Below are 16,960 nucleotides of genomic sequence, written 5' to 3' on the forward strand. Positions count from 1 at the left end.
CGCTTCGTTCCCCAGGCGGCCAGGGATTGGCGGAGGCGGAACCGTCAGGCGGAGGGAGGAGGAGGAGGAGAGGGGAGGGACCGCATCGCTGCGCTTCTCCCCTCCACGCATTGATTTTGCACGCTGGCGGCGGCGGAGACCGGCTCGGGGGCGCTGGGCAGATGCGCGGGGAGAGAGGCGGAAGAGCGGCCCGCGAGTCGCCTCCCTCCAGAGCGCGCATGCCCCTCCCCCGGCCCGCCCACCAGCCCGCCCGCCCGGAGGAGCTGCCGCAGCGGCATCGATCCAGCTCCGCCCAAGCAGGGCGAGGGGCGGAGCGATACGTCGGCGACTTATCGGCTGGGGGAGGGGTAGGCTGCAGATGGGGCGGGGGGGGGGAGGAGGAGGAGGAAGATCGGCCAGCCTTTGACGCTGGGGGAGAGCGGCTGATCTAGGTCAGAGGCTACCCCCCCCCGGTGGCTCCCTGTACAGTTTGCAGGTGGGAGAGGAAAGCTGCAGCCGGGGGGGGGGAGGGGGGAGGGGGGAGGGGGGGCTGCTAGGCCTTGCCAGGGTGAGATCTGCTCCATGGGGGTTTGGGGGGGAGTGAGACTTCGGAGGCACCGTCCATTCCCCCCCAGTTTGTGTCTCCTCTCCTCTGTCTTGGAGACGGGGAATCGGTGTTAACTGGGATAACTGGGAGGGAGGCAACTGGGAAGGTCAACGTGTTTGACTTGGGGGCAGCGAGAAGTGCCGGGGCTGCGCACCTGAAAAGGTGGCTCCTGTCCGAAGAGAGGAGGGGGTTGGCCTCAGGAGGGTCACTGGTCAATGAGAGGGGTCTGCTGGAAGAGCATGGGGTTTGGGGAGCCATGTGATGGTCAGTCTCCGTTTGGGGAGCGGGGCAGGATCCGTGGTCTTCTGTGGGCGTGAGGAAGGTGCAGCTGGGGGAGGGGGGGTTATCCTTTGTATTTTGGGGCTCCATCTTCTGGATATGGACCCTTTGCCCAGGGGGAGAGGAGGAAGTGCTGAGGTCTGCTCGCCTAACCCTTCTTTTCCCCTCTTATTTCACAGGCTCTCTAACCCCCCCACACCATGCAGGTAGCGGAGGACGCCTGCTCCCCTCTGGAAGATGAGCTGCTCTGTAAGTGACGTCTCACGCCTGTCCCCCCCCTCCACCTGTCTGTATCTCAGATTCCTGTGATCCCTTTGTGATGATGATGATGGGGGGGGGGGGCTAATGGAAGGCTTTCAAACCTCACTTCTTCACACAAGTTTGTTGTGTGTAAAGCAGGGGTAGTCAAACTGCGGCCCTCCAGATGTCCATGGATTACAATTCCCAGGAGCCCCCTGCCAGCATTTGCTGGCAGGGGGCTCCTGGGAATTGTAGTCCATGGACATCTGGAGGGCCGCAGTTTGACTACCCCTGGTGTAAAGGCTGCCCTGATGGGTTACCTGGAGGTGAGGTCATGTTGCCCTAGGTGAGTGGCTGTCCTGCCTTTTGAGAGCCAGCGGAGAGTAGTGGTGAAGAGTGGCAGATTTGAAGCTGGCAGGCAGCCAGCTGGGTGGCCTTGGGCTAGTCACAGTTCTCTTAGAGATGTTCTTGCAGAACAGCTCTCTTAGAGCTCTCTCCACCCCACCTACCTCAGAGGGCGTCTGTTGTGGGGACAGGAAGGGAAAGGGGTTTTTAAGCTGCTGCTTCAGGACTCCTCCAGGTTGTGGAAGCAGGGCATAAAAAAAAACAGCTTTTGTTCTTTACACCTGGGTTCAAAGTTCCACTCAGCCAGGAAGTGGACCTAACCTACCTCACAGCAATGAAATGGGAGAGGGAGAACCTTGTGGCACCCTCTTGGTTTTTTGGCTTATCGTTATTCATATCTCCTATGGGGGCCCATAGCAGCTGACAAAATTGTTCTCCCCTTCTCCATCTTTGCAACAAGGTTATATTGTGAGGCTAAAACAGAGAGAAGGACGTCACAGTCAGAGGTGTTCTCAACCATTCTCAACCAAAGTCAGGAGAGTCCCTGTTCTTTGCCCAAGATCCCAGCTGGATTGCAAAACACCCTCTCCGGTGGCATACCAACATTTCACTCAAGGTTTAGCCTCGTACCTCCTTGTCTGGTGCTGCACTGTTGCTTATTCCCTGCCTTAGTAGCTTACAGTCCAAACTTGGCCAGGGGGTTGGGGGAGGCTGTCGAAATGGTGTTACTGTAATGTGCCTTTATGTGGCGCTCAAGCCGCAAGCATGCGCCTTGTTCATGTGTTCCGTCGACATGCAGAAAGGGAGAGCCACAGCTCTCTAGCCCAGCCTTCCTGTAACTGTTAGCTTGTAAGCATTGTCTCTCCATGAAGGAAGCGTGTGCACATTGACTTCCTCCCTATGATCCAGCATGCTGCTTTCCAGACACATGGAGCAGTCATGCGCTCAGGGCTTACAGCACTCTGTTGCTTTGCTTTTGGCCACCTGGGCCCCGAAATTCAACTGTCTTGTCTTCTGTCAGCACCCAAGGGTCCATCTCCCTTCTGTTCTCCCTTCCTTCACTCCCCATCTGTCCTTCACTCCCCATCTGTCCCACTCCCCACAGTTTCTCTTCTGTCCCACTGAATGTTATTCTTTTTCCATTTCATCTCTACCCCCCTTTGACCCCAGTGGGGACCCAACGCCACTTACTCCCTTCTCTGCTTTATCCTCGCAATAACCTTGTGAGGGATATTAGGCTGCCCACGTGTGACTGGCCCAGGGTCACCCAGCAAGCTTCTGTGGCAGAATGGGGATCTGAATCTGGGTTTGACACTCTTGTACCCCACTTATCCGTGTAAAAGGTAGTAATCCTGAACTCTGAGCTCTGGGACACAACAATGGCCCTGTGAGGTGTCTTGCCACTGTGGAGTTCAGCCAGGATGAATGTTGTAAGCCTCTCTTTATTCCTCCACAGTCTGTGAAGACTGCCGCCTGTATTTCCGGGACGCCTGTCCACAGCATGGACCCCCCACCTTCGTGGCAGACTCCCCGGTTCCAGAGAGGGCTCCGTCGCGGGCGCTGCTATCCCTGCCCGAGGGCCTTTTGGTCAAGGAGCGATCCCAAGGACCCGTTGGCGTTTGGAACGCGCTTCCTGCCCTGCCTCGGGGCTGCATCTTCGGGCCCTATGAGGGGGAGGTCGTCCGGGAGCACGGCGACTGTACCCGTTATTCCTGGGCGGTAAGACGCTGCTGGTTCGCAGGGGCAGTCAATGGCCAACCATTGCTGCTTCTCACTTGCCTTGAACAATGCCGTTTGAGAGCACTCGGTTTGGCCGCCTCGGCCATCACCAAAGCCCGAGGTAATGCCTTTGGCCTCAGTGATCGCTGCGGCAGCCGAGCTGAGGCACCCATCCCTACTCTGCATACACAAGACCCAGCCAAAGATCCCCACCGCACCCACCTGCACTCACGGCCCCTTCCTCGGAGGCCGCAGAACTCTTAGGGTGCAGGATCCGGTGGGCACCATCATAGGCCACGTCTTGCATTCCAATCTCGACTTTAGTTTGAGATTTATCGTGTGGTTTTTTTGGCAAACCACTCATTCCCCTTCAGTTGCTTATCGGCTAAAAGATTGCCTTTATTTATTTGCTTGTTTGTTTATTTGTTTATTTATAATCTAATTTATATGCCACCCTTCCCCAAAGGCTCACAGCAGCTCACCACAATTCCTAATAAAATGGGTTTGAAAAATTCTACATTTTAAAAGTTACTTTTTAAAACCTAGGAGCTTATGATTCCCTTCCTCTTTCCAATACCAATTTGGAGGGGGAGCAAAGTGCACCATTTGCTGTGTGTATTGGTGGTATACAGATGGTGTTTTCAGTAGTGCCTGTATCATTGGATGGAGCTTTTAGGCCTCAGCCTTGGGCCTGGTGGAATGCTCCTGTCTTACAGGCCCTAAGGCAGGGGTAGTCAACCTGTGGTCCTCCAGATGTCCATGGGCTACAATTCGCTGGCAGGGGCTCATGGGAATTGTAGCTCATGGACATCTGGAGGGCTGCAGTTTGACTACCCCTGTCCTAAGGAACAGCTTTAGGTCCCACAGGGCTCCTACCACACCTGGAAGATCATCCCATCAGGCTGGCTCCAGGGCTGAGTAGAAGCCGGGAATCTGGAGCAGGTTTTGCATGTCTGATTGTAAACTTCTCTGAGGGACATAATTAATCATAGAGGCCTGTTCAGTGACTAAACACCACAAAGAAATGTAAAAATCTTTTAAAACATTTAATTGATTGATTGATTTAGATTTCTAGGCTGCCCCTCTCCGACATAAAAAGAATTTTACAGTAAAAACTTTAAAACCTTAAAATTTCACTTGCCCCAACATATAAAGCCATCACCTGGGCCAGATGGTAAATCAATAACGTTAAAATAATTGGTCCAGTGATGATGGCAGGGAAGCCGCTCTTTCTCAGGGGGGGGGGGGAATTACATGCTGTAAAACCTGCAGTATAAAGTTGCATGAACAATGCAATTGGACTGGGATTACAAAACTTGGGGGGGGGGGGAAGTGGAAATAAAAATGGTACGAGATGCGATGGACTACAAACAGTGCAGAGCAGGGGTGTCACAAAACAAGGTAAAGGTAGCAACAGCGAGGTTGTTCATATGAAAACGGGAGTAGGTTTCAGGCGTATTTCCCCCCCCCCCCCCCCGGGCCATTCCATTCTACTCCATTCCTGTTTCCTCTAGAAAAATGCTCTCCGGGACACTTCTGTTTTACACCATCTGCAGAATGATAATCGATCAGACCTATGGATATGTGTGAATGTTAACAGATTTTTAAATGTTAATATCTCATACAGATACAGAGGCCAATCCCAGTGGTCTTGAGACTTCTTCCCAGGAAATCTTACATAGGCTTGCAACCTTATTGTGCAATATTTCTCAGCCGTTTGGGCCCTTCAGAGTGGCACTGGGGGAGCCACTCTCTTCCCCCAGCCCATCCTGCCTTGGGCTTGCCTAAAACACAACCATTTTTTGCAGGGATTCAAAAGACCTCAAGCCCCCCCCCCCCCCCCCATTTCTTCAGGCTGGTGGGTTGATGGGGATTGTATTGTCTTCTGTCCTTTGAATATGGAGAGCCAAGGACTACAGTTCCCACCAGCAGAATTAATGGCCAGAAAGGATAGACATTGGCTTTGCAATGAAACTCTGTGGAATCTGTCATTGGGGTTATGAGGTGGGAGGAGAGTCAGCTTCCAAGTTCCCCAAATACCAATTTGTCAGCATCTCTACTGTTAAGTAGCCAGCGTGGTGTAGTGGCTAAAAGGCTCTAATCGGGATTTGATACCCCACTCCTCCACAAGCAGTCAGCTGGGTGACCTTGAGTCAGTCACAGTTCTCTTAGAGGTGTTTTCACAGAGCAGTTCTCTTAGAGCTCTCTCAGTCCCACCTCCTTCACAGGGTGTCTGTTGTGGGGACAGGAAGGGAAAGGTGTTTGTAAGTCGCTTTGGGACTCCTTCCATACTCTAGTACAGCCTTTCTCAGCTTTTTTATGTTTTAAAAACCTCTGAAACATTCCTCAGGCTCCGAGAAACCCCAGAAGGGGGGTGATTGAGCAGAATATGGTTGGGAAGCAGAGCTGTGGACACGCCCACCCAGCTCCCCTTCCCACCACCTCTGGGCCAGTCATTGGCCATTTTGGGCAGGGGAGGAGGTAGATCAACAAAATACCTCCCACCCATTTGGGAAATCCTTCCAGGGCCATTAAAAATCCCCAGGCTTTCACGAAGCCCTTTTTGAGACAGCCTGCTTTAGCATGAAGCCAACCAAATCCTAGCATTGTACCAAGCTAATGCCCAGAACAATTGTTCAAACTTGTTTGGACCATTTGAGCTGGATTCAGTTTGATTGGGTTTTGCAGCTCTGGAGCAGACGGGACCTAATTAGTCATATATGGGGCATACTTTTTAAAAATAGCATGGGAAGGTAATGGGTTGGAGCCAGCCAATTTAGTTACTGTCTGATCTCATCCCCCTGCTTACCTCAGCCCGTGTCCCACAGCGATTTTGTCCCCAGAGTCCCAGACACTTTGGCTGGTCAAAAGAGAGACCCCCCCCCCCCCACACACACACACCTTTTTCACCCAGGGAAAAAGTAGTTGGATATAACCCATTGGGTGATTGATGCTCTGGGTGGTCAGCAAGTCCCAGTTGCATTTAACTGCACGTTTTTTTTAAAGATTAAGATGTTTTGTGGATTATTTTGTCCTGGTGTCAAGATGTATATTTATTTGTTTGATTTGTTTTCCCCTTTGGGGAACCAAAGCAGCTTATGTTCTCCTTTCCTCTGTTGTGCGTTCACAACGGCCCTGTGAGGTAGGTAAGCCTGAGAGTGTGTGGCTGGCCCAAGGTCACCCAGCAAGCAGGATAGGGACTGAACCTGGGTGCCAAGATCCTTGTCCAATGCTCTAGCCCTGACACCCCACTGACCCTTCATACATTAACAGGAGTTGGGTGAAGATTCTTTTTTTAAAAAACCTGGACACCCAGTTAACCAGTCTCCTGGCCCACATGTTTCAAAGCGCTTATTGGGCTTCCTGTACACGCTAAAAAGTAGCATGGAAATCAGACCAGCTTTTGCGCAGTTTTGGGGGAGCGGAGAGCTGGTGGAGAACAGTTATGTGGTTGCTGTGTAAAAATATGGACTGCATGTTTGTCAGCTTCCATCTCAAAGCAAATGAAATTCTTGAATATTCATTACAAAGAGCAGAATCAATGCCATTTAAAATACTCCTGCATCTGCTTCTTTGCTCTGAATTTCTTGAGCTGGAATTATGAAATTTGCATTCTCAGGGATGTTGGGATTTGTATAGCAGTCACAAACAAGGGGCACAGAACAACGCCGGAAGGGACGAGGAAAAGACAAATGTCATGAATGTACAATAAACTGGCATAGTGCCAACCCATCTGCCGCTCCCTGCCCTTCCTGGTTTTTAAGCAGATACTTGCTATGATTCTTGCATTTATTAAAGAACTGAAATAATGAGGACTAGAAACTTGCAATCCTTTTAAGTTATGCAGAAATGTTCTCTCAGGACACCCCAAAACAAGCCCTTATAAAGCCACTTGGTTGCTTTTAGGGAAGACCTGGTGGGGAGGGCCCATGGCTTAATGGTAGAGCATCTGTTTTGCATGCTGAGGGTCTTGGGCTCAGCCCCTGCTGCTTCCGATGAAAAGGACATGAAAGAGCTTTACTCAAGAGCCGCTGCCAGTCCGAAGTGGACAAGTCTGACCTTGATAGACCGAGAATCTGATTCAATAGAAGGCAGCTGCACAGGTTCAGGTGATGCTCACGCATATTCATAGATCTTCTGAACAAAATATCTTACAGAATGGAAATCTTGCAGGTGTTTTGATGTGACCAATACTGCCTGATGAAGTGAAACTATCTTATGCTGGTTTGGAAGGCCAAGGCTGAGGCCGTTGGTGCAAAATAGGTAAAGTTACATTGTTATTCAGGGCATTTTGACTCTAAAAGTTTCCTTCCAGGGAATCTGCAATGTAAAATAACAACATTACTGAGCTCATACAGTTATAATTAAGATCACAACTAAAAAAAACACTTTACATATTTTGCACCATCGGCTTCGGCCTTGATTTTCTATCTCTCACTAATGGGGCTCTTTTCCTGCTGCCTTGTAATGGATCGTCAGTCTATTGAGCTCAGGCAGGCCGTGGCCGTTCTGGCACCAAATCCCACCTGCAGAAGATCTCTTCTGTCGCGCATGCTTGTTCTTCTGCTAGCACTTCCATTGACCGTGCCCAAACAGAAGAGCCAGCGGAAGAGGAAGTGTGGCAGAGACTGTTGAGTGTGGACAGATCTCATTCATAATATCAAAGCTTCTCTAGAAAAACGTATTTATCAGGTGGCGTGTGTCGTGTAGCCAGGCGGTCCGAAGATGGCCTGGCAGCCAGGCAAGGGACATTCAGAGATGGTTTGCCATTACCTGGTTGGGTCTTGACCCCTAGTGTTCCTTGGGGGAATTACCACCCACTTCCTTGGTGGTCTCCCATCCAAATACTTGCCAGAGTTGTCCCTGATTAGTTTCCAAGTTCTGAAGGGATCGGGTATCCCTGGGCTATCGAGGTTTGCACTGTCACAAATTGCCAAACACTGAACAAGGAAGGGACCTTCTCACTGCAAGGCATGTACTGTCCCTGTGTTAGAGTGATACCACTTTATTGCTTCTCACTGTTGTGTCCCGAAACATCTCCTGCAAGCACTAGGGGTATTTTGCCAGCCACTTTCTACACCAGGGGTAGTCAAACTGCGTCCCTCCTTGCTGGCAGGGGCTCATGGGAATTGTAGTCCATGGTCAGCTGGAGAGCTGCAGTTTGACTACCCCTGTTCTACACCATAGAGAAGCTGAGAACCATTATATTTTGGTGGGTAAAAAACATTGTGTTTTTACAGGCTTGGGGAATGCTTGAGACGGAGGAGCTGTGACTCACAGTGGCATGCAAAAGGGCCTAGGCCTTCCGTCTCCAGTTAAATGATCTGGTAGCAGATGATGGGGAAAGCCCTGGAAAGCTTCCACAAGCCAAAGCAGGCAGGCCTGACCATGATAGACCTGTTTTTCCCCCAACAAGTGTCTTGGGGAAATTACACGGGTTGCTTTCTATGGTGGGAGTAATAATTTTAGATTTCCTTCTCAAATTCTTCCTTCTTCTGTTCAGGTCCGGGACAACGGTTCCTACTTCTTTATCGATGCCTCCGATGAGACCAAATCCAACTGGATGAGGTACGTCTCTTGGGAGAGAGAGGCCTTTGACAGAATGAGGCGATTTATGCAAATTTCACCTTGGTGCGCACACTGTGTTCTTGTCGCTGTTAGCCGGGATAAATGGAAGCCGGCCTTTGAAAGCCCCCGCTGTCTGCCGGAATTTCCCCCTGGTGGATTCCAGCTTGGCCATCGGGGAGCATTTCAGGCTGCCTTCCGGTCTGTGGGCTTTGCCGTTCCCTCGAGGGAAATGCACTGCTTAGTGTCAATCAAAGAGCCGAAGATGACGCATGCCCCAAACCACAGTGTGTGACTCATGCCTCTGTCTCCTTGCAGATATGTGGCATGCGCCTCCACCGAGGATGAGCAGAACCTCACAGTTTTCCAATACCGAGGGTACATCTACTATCGAGTCTGCCAGACCATACCTGCCGATACAGAGTTGCTGGTGTGGATCGGAGAGGAATATGCCCGCACTTTGGGACTGCGCTTGGGTAGGCGAGAGGGCGGGGAGGGAGTATATGTTTTCAGTCTACCAGTAAATCTTCTTTCATCCCTCCTCCCCAGAAAACCTGGGCCGCAAAGAAATGCCTGGAGGCTAAATAGATGGTCTTGTTCCTTTGCTAAGGGGGCCAACGTGATACGTCAGCGTACCCCTTGTCTGTAAGCAGTGCTGTGGGTGGAGGCACCATGTCCGATTGACAACTTGCTTTCTTGTGTCTTTATCTCTGGTGACATCATCCACGAAGGATGACCTCCACCAAAGGCTTTGTTGCTAGAGCTTGCCTCGTGGTGTGACCATGAATCCTGTGGGCTTGCTAGCAATGTTTTGACGATCCTAGAAGACGAGGAGTTTCACATTAAAGGGCAGAAGTTCTCTAATGTTCACTCTTCTTTCTTGGATCCCAGGATTCTAGAAGGTATCAGATGCTACCGTGTTTGAGTTAGGGTTTGGGCGCTTCGGGCGCGAATGGCCGCTTCGGACGCCAAAGCGCCCAACCCTAGTTTGAGTCTCATGTCACCTTTGAGACCAACCAAGTTTAATCGTGGCATAAGCTTTCGTGTTCCTGCACACTGCTCCCTAACCGGGGTTCAGACTGACGTTTTGATGCCCATTTTGAGAGCTGATCTGTGCACATTGGGGGCTGGATGCAGATATTTGCTCATCATAGCTCTCTCCGGTGAACACAAGGAGTAGAACAGGATCACACAGACCCTAGAGGGCCATCCAGCCCAGTCCCCCATGGTCTTTGCTCAGGAGGAAGGCCCTTACCCTATGCCATGATTTGGAAGCACTTGAAGCACAATGGGCCATATTCAATCCCCCCCCCCCCCCGAGCCTTCTGAACTTGCTATGTGGGGCAGAGGGATTGTCTGAGTAGCTGCTGGTACTTTGTAGGGACCCCCAGACCAGTCGATTTGTGGATTCCCGTTGATCCTCCCCTGAGTTTCAAGAGGTGCTTTCAGAGTGATGAACAGTTTTTTTAGAAAACCTGTACAATTGTGACAAGTGTGACATTTTTGGTGCCAGGGATTGAAAGGCGTATGCTTGGCTCTAGTCCCCAGCAACCCACCAGTTTACATTTCCTGCTGTGAGGATAATCTTCCTAGTTCTGCCCCTGCAATTCGCAAACGTGAAGATTCCTCATTCTTCATTCTCCAGGGCAATGATTCTCAATTTTTTAAGGGATTCTACCCTGGTCATTTCTCTTGATCATTTCCAGTGTGATGTCAAAGCAAGGTCATATTCAACCATGACCTTTCCAGTGTCTTGCCCCCCCCCCCCCCCCCCCAACATTGAGAGCCACTTGGGAGAGAGTCACAATCCGCTTTTGGGCCTTTCAAATGACTTAGTGGCAGTGATTTGGGGGTTGGGGAGTTTGCCGGACCCTTCTCTTACACTCTCCGGTTGTACTCTTCAGGAATGAGCGGAGAAGAGGGGCAGTACCACAAATTGTGGCTGCCTCTCGTGCCCCTTGAAAGGCAGTTGGGAGACTCTCACCCCTTTCTCCTCTCCCCAGGCGAGCACTTTAAATACGAATTTGGCGAGAAAGAGCTGCTGATGAGGCTTTTCCAGGAGCTGCACCTCAAGACCCCGCCGTCGCCTCCCGCCCCCCACGCCCCCTCCTCCCGTACGCAGTACCTGTGTGGCGATGCCTCCTCCCTCCTGGCCCTCCACAAGCCAGGCCTTCCCCCGGGAGGGAGCACTTTCCCTCTGCTAGAGGGGACGCAGAACCTCGTGGGGCTGGGCCGGGCCCAGAGTCGCTACTGGACTTTTTTTGGCTTCCAGGGGGATGCCTTTGGGCGCATTCTGGACAAGAGCAAGATCATCTGCAAGCTGTGCGGGGTGCGGCTGAGCTACAGCGGCAACACCACCAACCTGCGCCAGCACCTCATCTACAAGCACCGCTGCGAGTACAACCAGCTGGTCGGGACGCAGAGCGCCACCCTCGACAAAGGGGCGGCCGGGGCGGGAGACTTTGGCGCCCCCCGGCCTCCCGCCCCCGGCAGGACCACCCGAGCCGTGGCCGACTTCATCGTGCTGGACTTGATGCCCGTGGAGGTGGTGGAAGGGGAGGGCTTTGGGCAGATGCTGGGGGTCTTGGACCCCAGCTACAAACCGCCGGACGCCGCCTTGCTGGCGCACACGGTCCTCAAGGACATGCACACCCAAGTGAAGGGGAAGATCTGGGAGCTGGTGCGGGGCCTGCCCCAGTGCTCCCTCAGCATGGACGTGTGGCGCCACAGCAGCACCCTCACCTACCTCACGCTCTCCGTGCACTACGTGGACGACTGCTTTGAAGCCCGCGCCCGCGTCCTCTCGAGCCGCCCTGTCCCCGAGGAGCCCAGTGCAGAGAGCCTCATGGAGGCCCTCGCCGAGGCGGCCAAGGAATGGGGGGTGCGCGAAAGCACCTCGTATACCGTCGGCCGCCTCAGCTCCGCCACCCAACAAGCCACCTCGGCCCTGGGCTGGACGGCCTTGCCCTGCGTCGGGGAAGCCCTGCGGGCGGCCATGGAAGCCGTGCTGGGCCAGCCGGCAGCCCAGAGTGCGTTGGAAAGGCTGCGTCGCTTGGCCTCCTGGGCCTTGGCAGGGGCAGGCCGGGGCGAGAGACTGTGGGCCCAGGAGCCCCTCCTGCAGGCGCTCCTCGGCCGCTTCCTGAGGGAGGGGGGAAAATGGCACAGCGTCTACACGGTCCTGCAGGGCCTGTTGGATCACAGCGAGCCCCTGGCCGGGCTGGGCCCAGATGGGGAGGCGACGCTGCACCCCCAGGACTGGGCCGCCCTTCAGGATACAGTCAAAGTCCTCAAGCCCATGGCCATTGCTACCTCAACGTTTACCAAAGATCCCTTTTCCAGCCTCTCCCTGGTCAAGCCGGTGCTCACCAGCCTCTTGTACAAACACTTGGTGCCCAGCGAGTGGGACTCCGCCCTGGCCCACGACGCTAAAGCAGCAGCCCAAAAGGAGCTGAGCAAGCATTTCTCCAACCCGGACGTCAACCAAGCCCTCAACCTGGCCTGCGCCCTGGACCCCCGCTTCCGCGGCCTGGATTTCCTGAGCCACTCTGACCGGGTGGAGACCCTGCACTTGCTCAAGACGGAGGCCTCCCGCCTGGCCGAGGCCCCTGCCTTACTGGCCTCCAGCCTGCCGGACGTCGCCTCCCCCCCACCCCCCGCCAAGCAACCAAAGCAAGATGCAGGCATCGAGTTCCTGCTGGGAGACCTGTGCAGTGTGCGTGGCGCCTCGGGCATTGGCTCCGCGCACCAGCAGGCCGAGCAGGAAACGGCCAGCTTCCAGACCAGCAAGGCGTCTGCCCTCGGCCAAGAACCCCTGCAGTGGTGGAAAACCCACCACACCCAGTACCCGCTGCTGGCCAGGGCCGCCCACAAGTTGCTCGGCGTGCCTGCCACTTCGGTGCCTGCCGCCTGGCTCTTCAGTGGCGCCGGAGACGCCATCCAGGCCAAGCGCCAAGCCCTGACCCCTGAGCATGTAGACATGCTGGTGTTTCTCCACGGCAACCGAGCCATGCTCTTTTAGAAAAGGTGCCAGGGGGAAAGGCAGGGGCAGCGTCCTGGACCTCTTCCCCTGAAGGGAGTGGGGTGGGAGATACACGTAGTGCTTCCAGCTCCCTTCCCCTTCCCTTCTGGACTAGTTGGGAACCAATTATTCATTCCCCTGCAGTAGGAGAAGCATGGTTTGTGTATTTTGGAGAAGAGGAGGGAAAAGAAGAAACCACTGGCAGGAGCTGAGGCGGGGGGGGGGGGGTGTCGGTATTCAAGTCTGGTCTGGGTTGGAAAGAATAGCCCAGGCGGAGGTCAGGAAGACGGCTGGCAGCAGAAGTGGCTCCTAAGGAACATACTAAATGGGCGGGATGGGAATGAGGTGCCAGAATGCTCCATGTGGGGGGGGGGGGCGATGGGAGGAAGAAGGAGTGTCAGAGGTGTCTGAAGGGCTTCAGGGTACGGAGGCAGCTGCTGCTGCTGCTCTTATTCCGTGAGTCCAAAAGAAGGAAGCAGGAGTAGGAACTGCCCCCCAAAGGGAATGAAGATGGATGGGGGAAATTGGGGAGCAGAAGGGAGAAGATGGGATGGAAAAGAGAGAGAGGGGTGTGGCAGGAATGTTCCATGCGGGAGCTTTGGCGAAATGGGGAGATTAAGGAAGTCTGCAGATGGGGGGAAGAGAAGGGGAAACAGCTTGAGAGATGCCAGCTGTGGACTGTGGCCCATGAGGGGAGGCGTTCTTTCCATCTGAGTGGATTTCGGGGGCATGGGCTCCCTGGGGCTAGAGCGAGAGTGGACGTCAATGGGACAACAGCACAGATTTCTGCTTTATCCACACAAAACAAACTTCCTTTGTGCTGTTTATTGCCTCCTCTTGGGGCAGGGATAACTGGGGATTCCCAGCCACTGTGAATTCCCTGAAGGGCTCTAGCTTCTCTTCTTTCCCTGTTAAAAAGAACTGCAGGCAAAAATAGGGAGAGTTGAAGACACACACACACACATACCCCAGCCCTCTGTGGAATCTCTGGTTCCATCTCTCCTCCTGCTCTTCTGGGGCAGTAAATTGATTTTTTTGTTTTAATGCAAAAGAAAGAGTGTCAGCCACCCCTGTCGTAATCCGTGCCCCCTTTCCCCCAGCATCTCCACCCCTGTATATGCACTCCACTTTCTCCTACCCCCATGTTTGCATGCATTTGAGGTGTTCAGACTTCTGAAAAAAGTAATTGGTGTGGTATAAGGATTAACGTGTCGCATGAAGAACTGGGAGCCCAGATTCAGATTCTCACTCCACCACTGGATGGCCATGGGCCTGTTCAGCTTAACCTACCTCACAGGGTGGATCTGAGTATAAAATGCAGCAGGGAAGACCCATGTTAGCTTGCCCTGAGCTCCTTGGGGGAAGGGGGGATCAAGGCATACGATAAACCAGGAGCCCGTGGGGACTTTTAGAATTCTTGCACTTCGTGGTTGGTGCAGGAACAAAATGGCTGCCGCAGCAACAAAATGGCTGCTGCAGGAAGCATAGCTGATCAAAAAATGGTGTCGCAGCTTAACTCCAGTCACCCTGCGCAAATCCATGTGCTGTGGTGGCAGCTGCTGCCAAAGTAACATCCTTTTAAAAATTGCATGGCCAATCAAGCCCCAAATAGCCAATGAGAAGCCCCTGGCAGGCACCAGAAAAGATGCTAGTGAGCACGACAGCACCTGTGGGTGCCACACTGGGGGACCCTGTGATCAAGCTGGAAAGGTGACTGTAGGTGTCTTTCCTCCACCCGGACACAGCCATCAGGAGGGGAGGCTAAGGCAGGCAGTGGCCCTTGACTCCCTTTCCTATTCATGTGGGAGGGGGGGGGGGCGTCCAAATGGTGCTTCAAGAAAGAATAAAAGATGCTTTATTTTAAAGATGCCTTTCCGGTTTTATTAATTGGGGTGGATAAGAGAGATTTCCCCCAAAGAATCATCAGAAGGTCACGTACTCCTGTGGGGGCTGCAACAGAGTAGCCAGCTGGAGCTGGGGCTGTGCATGAGTTCTACCCTTTTGTCAACTGTGACCCAGTTGCTGCTCACCTTGCCTGTGATTCAGCCCCAGGTGAAAAGTGGCTGCATTAGATGAAGAGTGACAGACACCTTGATATTCTTGCTAAACTTTATTTAGCAGAGTTTGAAGAGATGGAGAGCATCGTCAGAGCCACAAGGCAATGCAGCAAAATAGGCAACAGAAGTAGCCTGGCCTGGGGTGGGGGTGGAGTTTGGAGAGACAATCTGAAAGCCATTGGACAAAAGGGATGGTATTTTTGTGTGTGAGTGTGTTTGTTGTCCATGAAGCTTAGCTGAAAAATCTTAAAGTTACGGAGGTCCAGTATTCCACACATACACTGCAATTAAGATGAAGGTAGTTTATGAAGGGACTCTACTGAAAGGGGCTGTCATTACTGGTTTCTCTTTAATCTGTGTTTTCCCTGGCTTTTTCATACGCCTGTGCCTTATAACCAATTCCATGGAGTGATTTCTGTGGGGCAAAATAGAGGTGAAATAATTTTTTAAAGCCTTCCCAGTGTCTGGACTCCCAAGTGGAAAATCTGGAGATCTTCACAACTGTCTTTTAACATTAGAAAAAGGAGTGTGATCTGAAGAGTCTTGAGTGCTACATGATCTTGCCATTCCTTTCTGCGTGCAGATCATAATGTTTTCCCTTTGCTCAGTGAATATTGTTCTTTGAGCTGGGTAACTACTTCCAAGTGGATACTCTGGAACCAAATTGCTATTCCTTTCCCAATTAAGGACATTTCCTTTTTTAGAGAGGCCAGATACGGTTTGTTTTGACAAGGTCTACTGAATAAAGGTGCTTTCCCAGTGGGAACGCTACAGGGACCGATAGCAGTTTTGTATGTGAGTCGGCAGGATAAATGGGGTGGAGAGGGAGGTGTGTGTCCACACATGCATAACAAAGGGAAGGGGGCTACTTTCTGGGGGTTGTAGATCCTCACATTAGATCCAACCTATTGGAAAGCCAATAAGGCTAAACCAGGGGTAGTCAAACTGCGGCCCTCCAGATGTTCATGAACTACAATTCCCAGAAGCCCCTGCCAGCATTTGCTGGCAGGGGCTTCTGGGAATTGTAGTTCATGGACATCTGGAGGGCCACAGTTTGACTACCCCTGGGCTAAACCATGGAAAGTGGATGCCTCCTAGAGGCGATATTCGCAGATGTAATACATGCGCCGTTCGCAGTCATTGTCCCACCACTTTCCGTCATCAGAACTCAGGGTGACGCAGTTCTCACGCGTGCCGCCGTTGGGCTGTGTCACCAAGTGGTCACGATACCAGTCAAAGACAGAGACCCGCTGCCCGTTCTCAAAGAGCCAGAGCCCTTCTGCACGCCGGTCATGGATGCCTACCCAGGCTGGCCAGTTGTATGGCTGGAAGGCGTCGTGTAGGTATCGGCGCAGGACAGCCAACTCGGTAGCATCTGCCGGCATGGCCAAGTTGCCTCCCCTGGCTGCACACAGTTTTTGTGCCCCATCATAGACCTCAAAGTGCTTGAAGATCAAGAAGCATTTGTTTTGCGTGCGCCGGCCCCTCAAGCAACCTGGGTTGGTGCACAAATAAAGAATTACCTTTACATTCATTTATGTCGGTGATACCTTCAATCGCTCCCCTATTCTGCCCCCAAGATAAGCCTTTTTCAACATTTTGACCACTGAAATATGTTTCAGGCTTCAAAGTACCAGGATGTGATGTCAGCTGGCCACGCCTCCCTGCCATGCCCCAGGAAGTGAGAGGAGCTTCAGGTAGCCAAGTTTTAAATGGCTTGGGCCCCTCCTATTCCCACCCCTTCCAGGCCCATCATTGGCCACTTTTTGGGGGGGAGGGTGTAAAGCAGCCTGCCCAAATAAAGGGAAAATTTCTTTTTAACATAAAACCTTTTTCTCTCCTCTTTACTTGGAGCCAGAAACATCAGGCACTCCCCAGCCGCCATTTTGAAAACCCCCATGCCATGCTCCCATTGCAGGGCCTTGGTGGTACTGCATGGTTCCTCAATACGTTGGATTGGAAACCCTGCCCTAGAACCTCTCTTGATTTTGTATATCCTGCCTTTATTCCCAATAGCTGTTCACAAAACCAGAACTAGAGAAATTTGAGCACAGCCCTCTGATAATATTTAAAACCTTTATAATGAGAGAATATAACTCTTATGTGTCAACAAGAAACTGTAAAGCTGCACTGGAAAGAAAGAAAAATCAA

General features: G+C 52.5%; 2 protein-coding genes across 4 annotated transcripts in view; one reads left to right on the forward strand and one right to left on the reverse strand.

Moving 5' to 3' along the window:
* Window positions 1–14,617, forward strand: LOC143825584 (E3 SUMO-protein ligase ZBED1-like). 3 transcript variants are annotated; one of them, XM_077313680.1, is made up of 6 exons: window positions 1–347; window positions 1,045–1,114; window positions 2,907–3,169; window positions 8,673–8,737; window positions 9,053–9,210; window positions 10,738–14,617. In XM_077313680.1, the coding sequence occupies exons 2-6, from the start codon at window positions 1,066–1,068 to the stop codon at window positions 12,750–12,752; spliced, it is 2,550 nt and encodes an 849-aa protein (XP_077169795.1). In that variant the 5' UTR covers window positions 1–347; window positions 1,045–1,065; the 3' UTR covers window positions 12,753–14,617. The 3 variants fall into 3 exon arrangements, with proteins under 3 accessions (XP_077169795.1, XP_077169794.1, XP_077169796.1); XM_077313679.1 differs by lacking the exon at window positions 1–347 and adding an exon at window positions 362–475; XM_077313681.1 differs by lacking the exon at window positions 1–347 and adding an exon at window positions 372–431.
* Window positions 14,558–16,960, reverse strand: part of CLEC11A (C-type lectin domain containing 11A) — a 22,524-nt gene continuing 20,121 nt past the window's right edge. The window contains exon 4 of the mRNA XM_077313682.1: window positions 14,558–16,304. Within this exon, the coding sequence (XP_077169797.1) occupies window positions 15,904–16,304 (401 nt within the window). The 3' untranslated portion in view covers window positions 14,558–15,903. The remainder of the gene's footprint in view (window positions 16,305–16,960) is intronic.

The sequence above is a fragment of the Paroedura picta genome, chromosome 16, assembly GCF_049243985.1.
Source record: "Paroedura picta isolate Pp20150507F chromosome 16, Ppicta_v3.0, whole genome shotgun sequence".
In the NCBI taxonomy this organism is placed as follows: Eukaryota; Metazoa; Chordata; class Lepidosauria; order Squamata; family Gekkonidae; genus Paroedura; species Paroedura picta.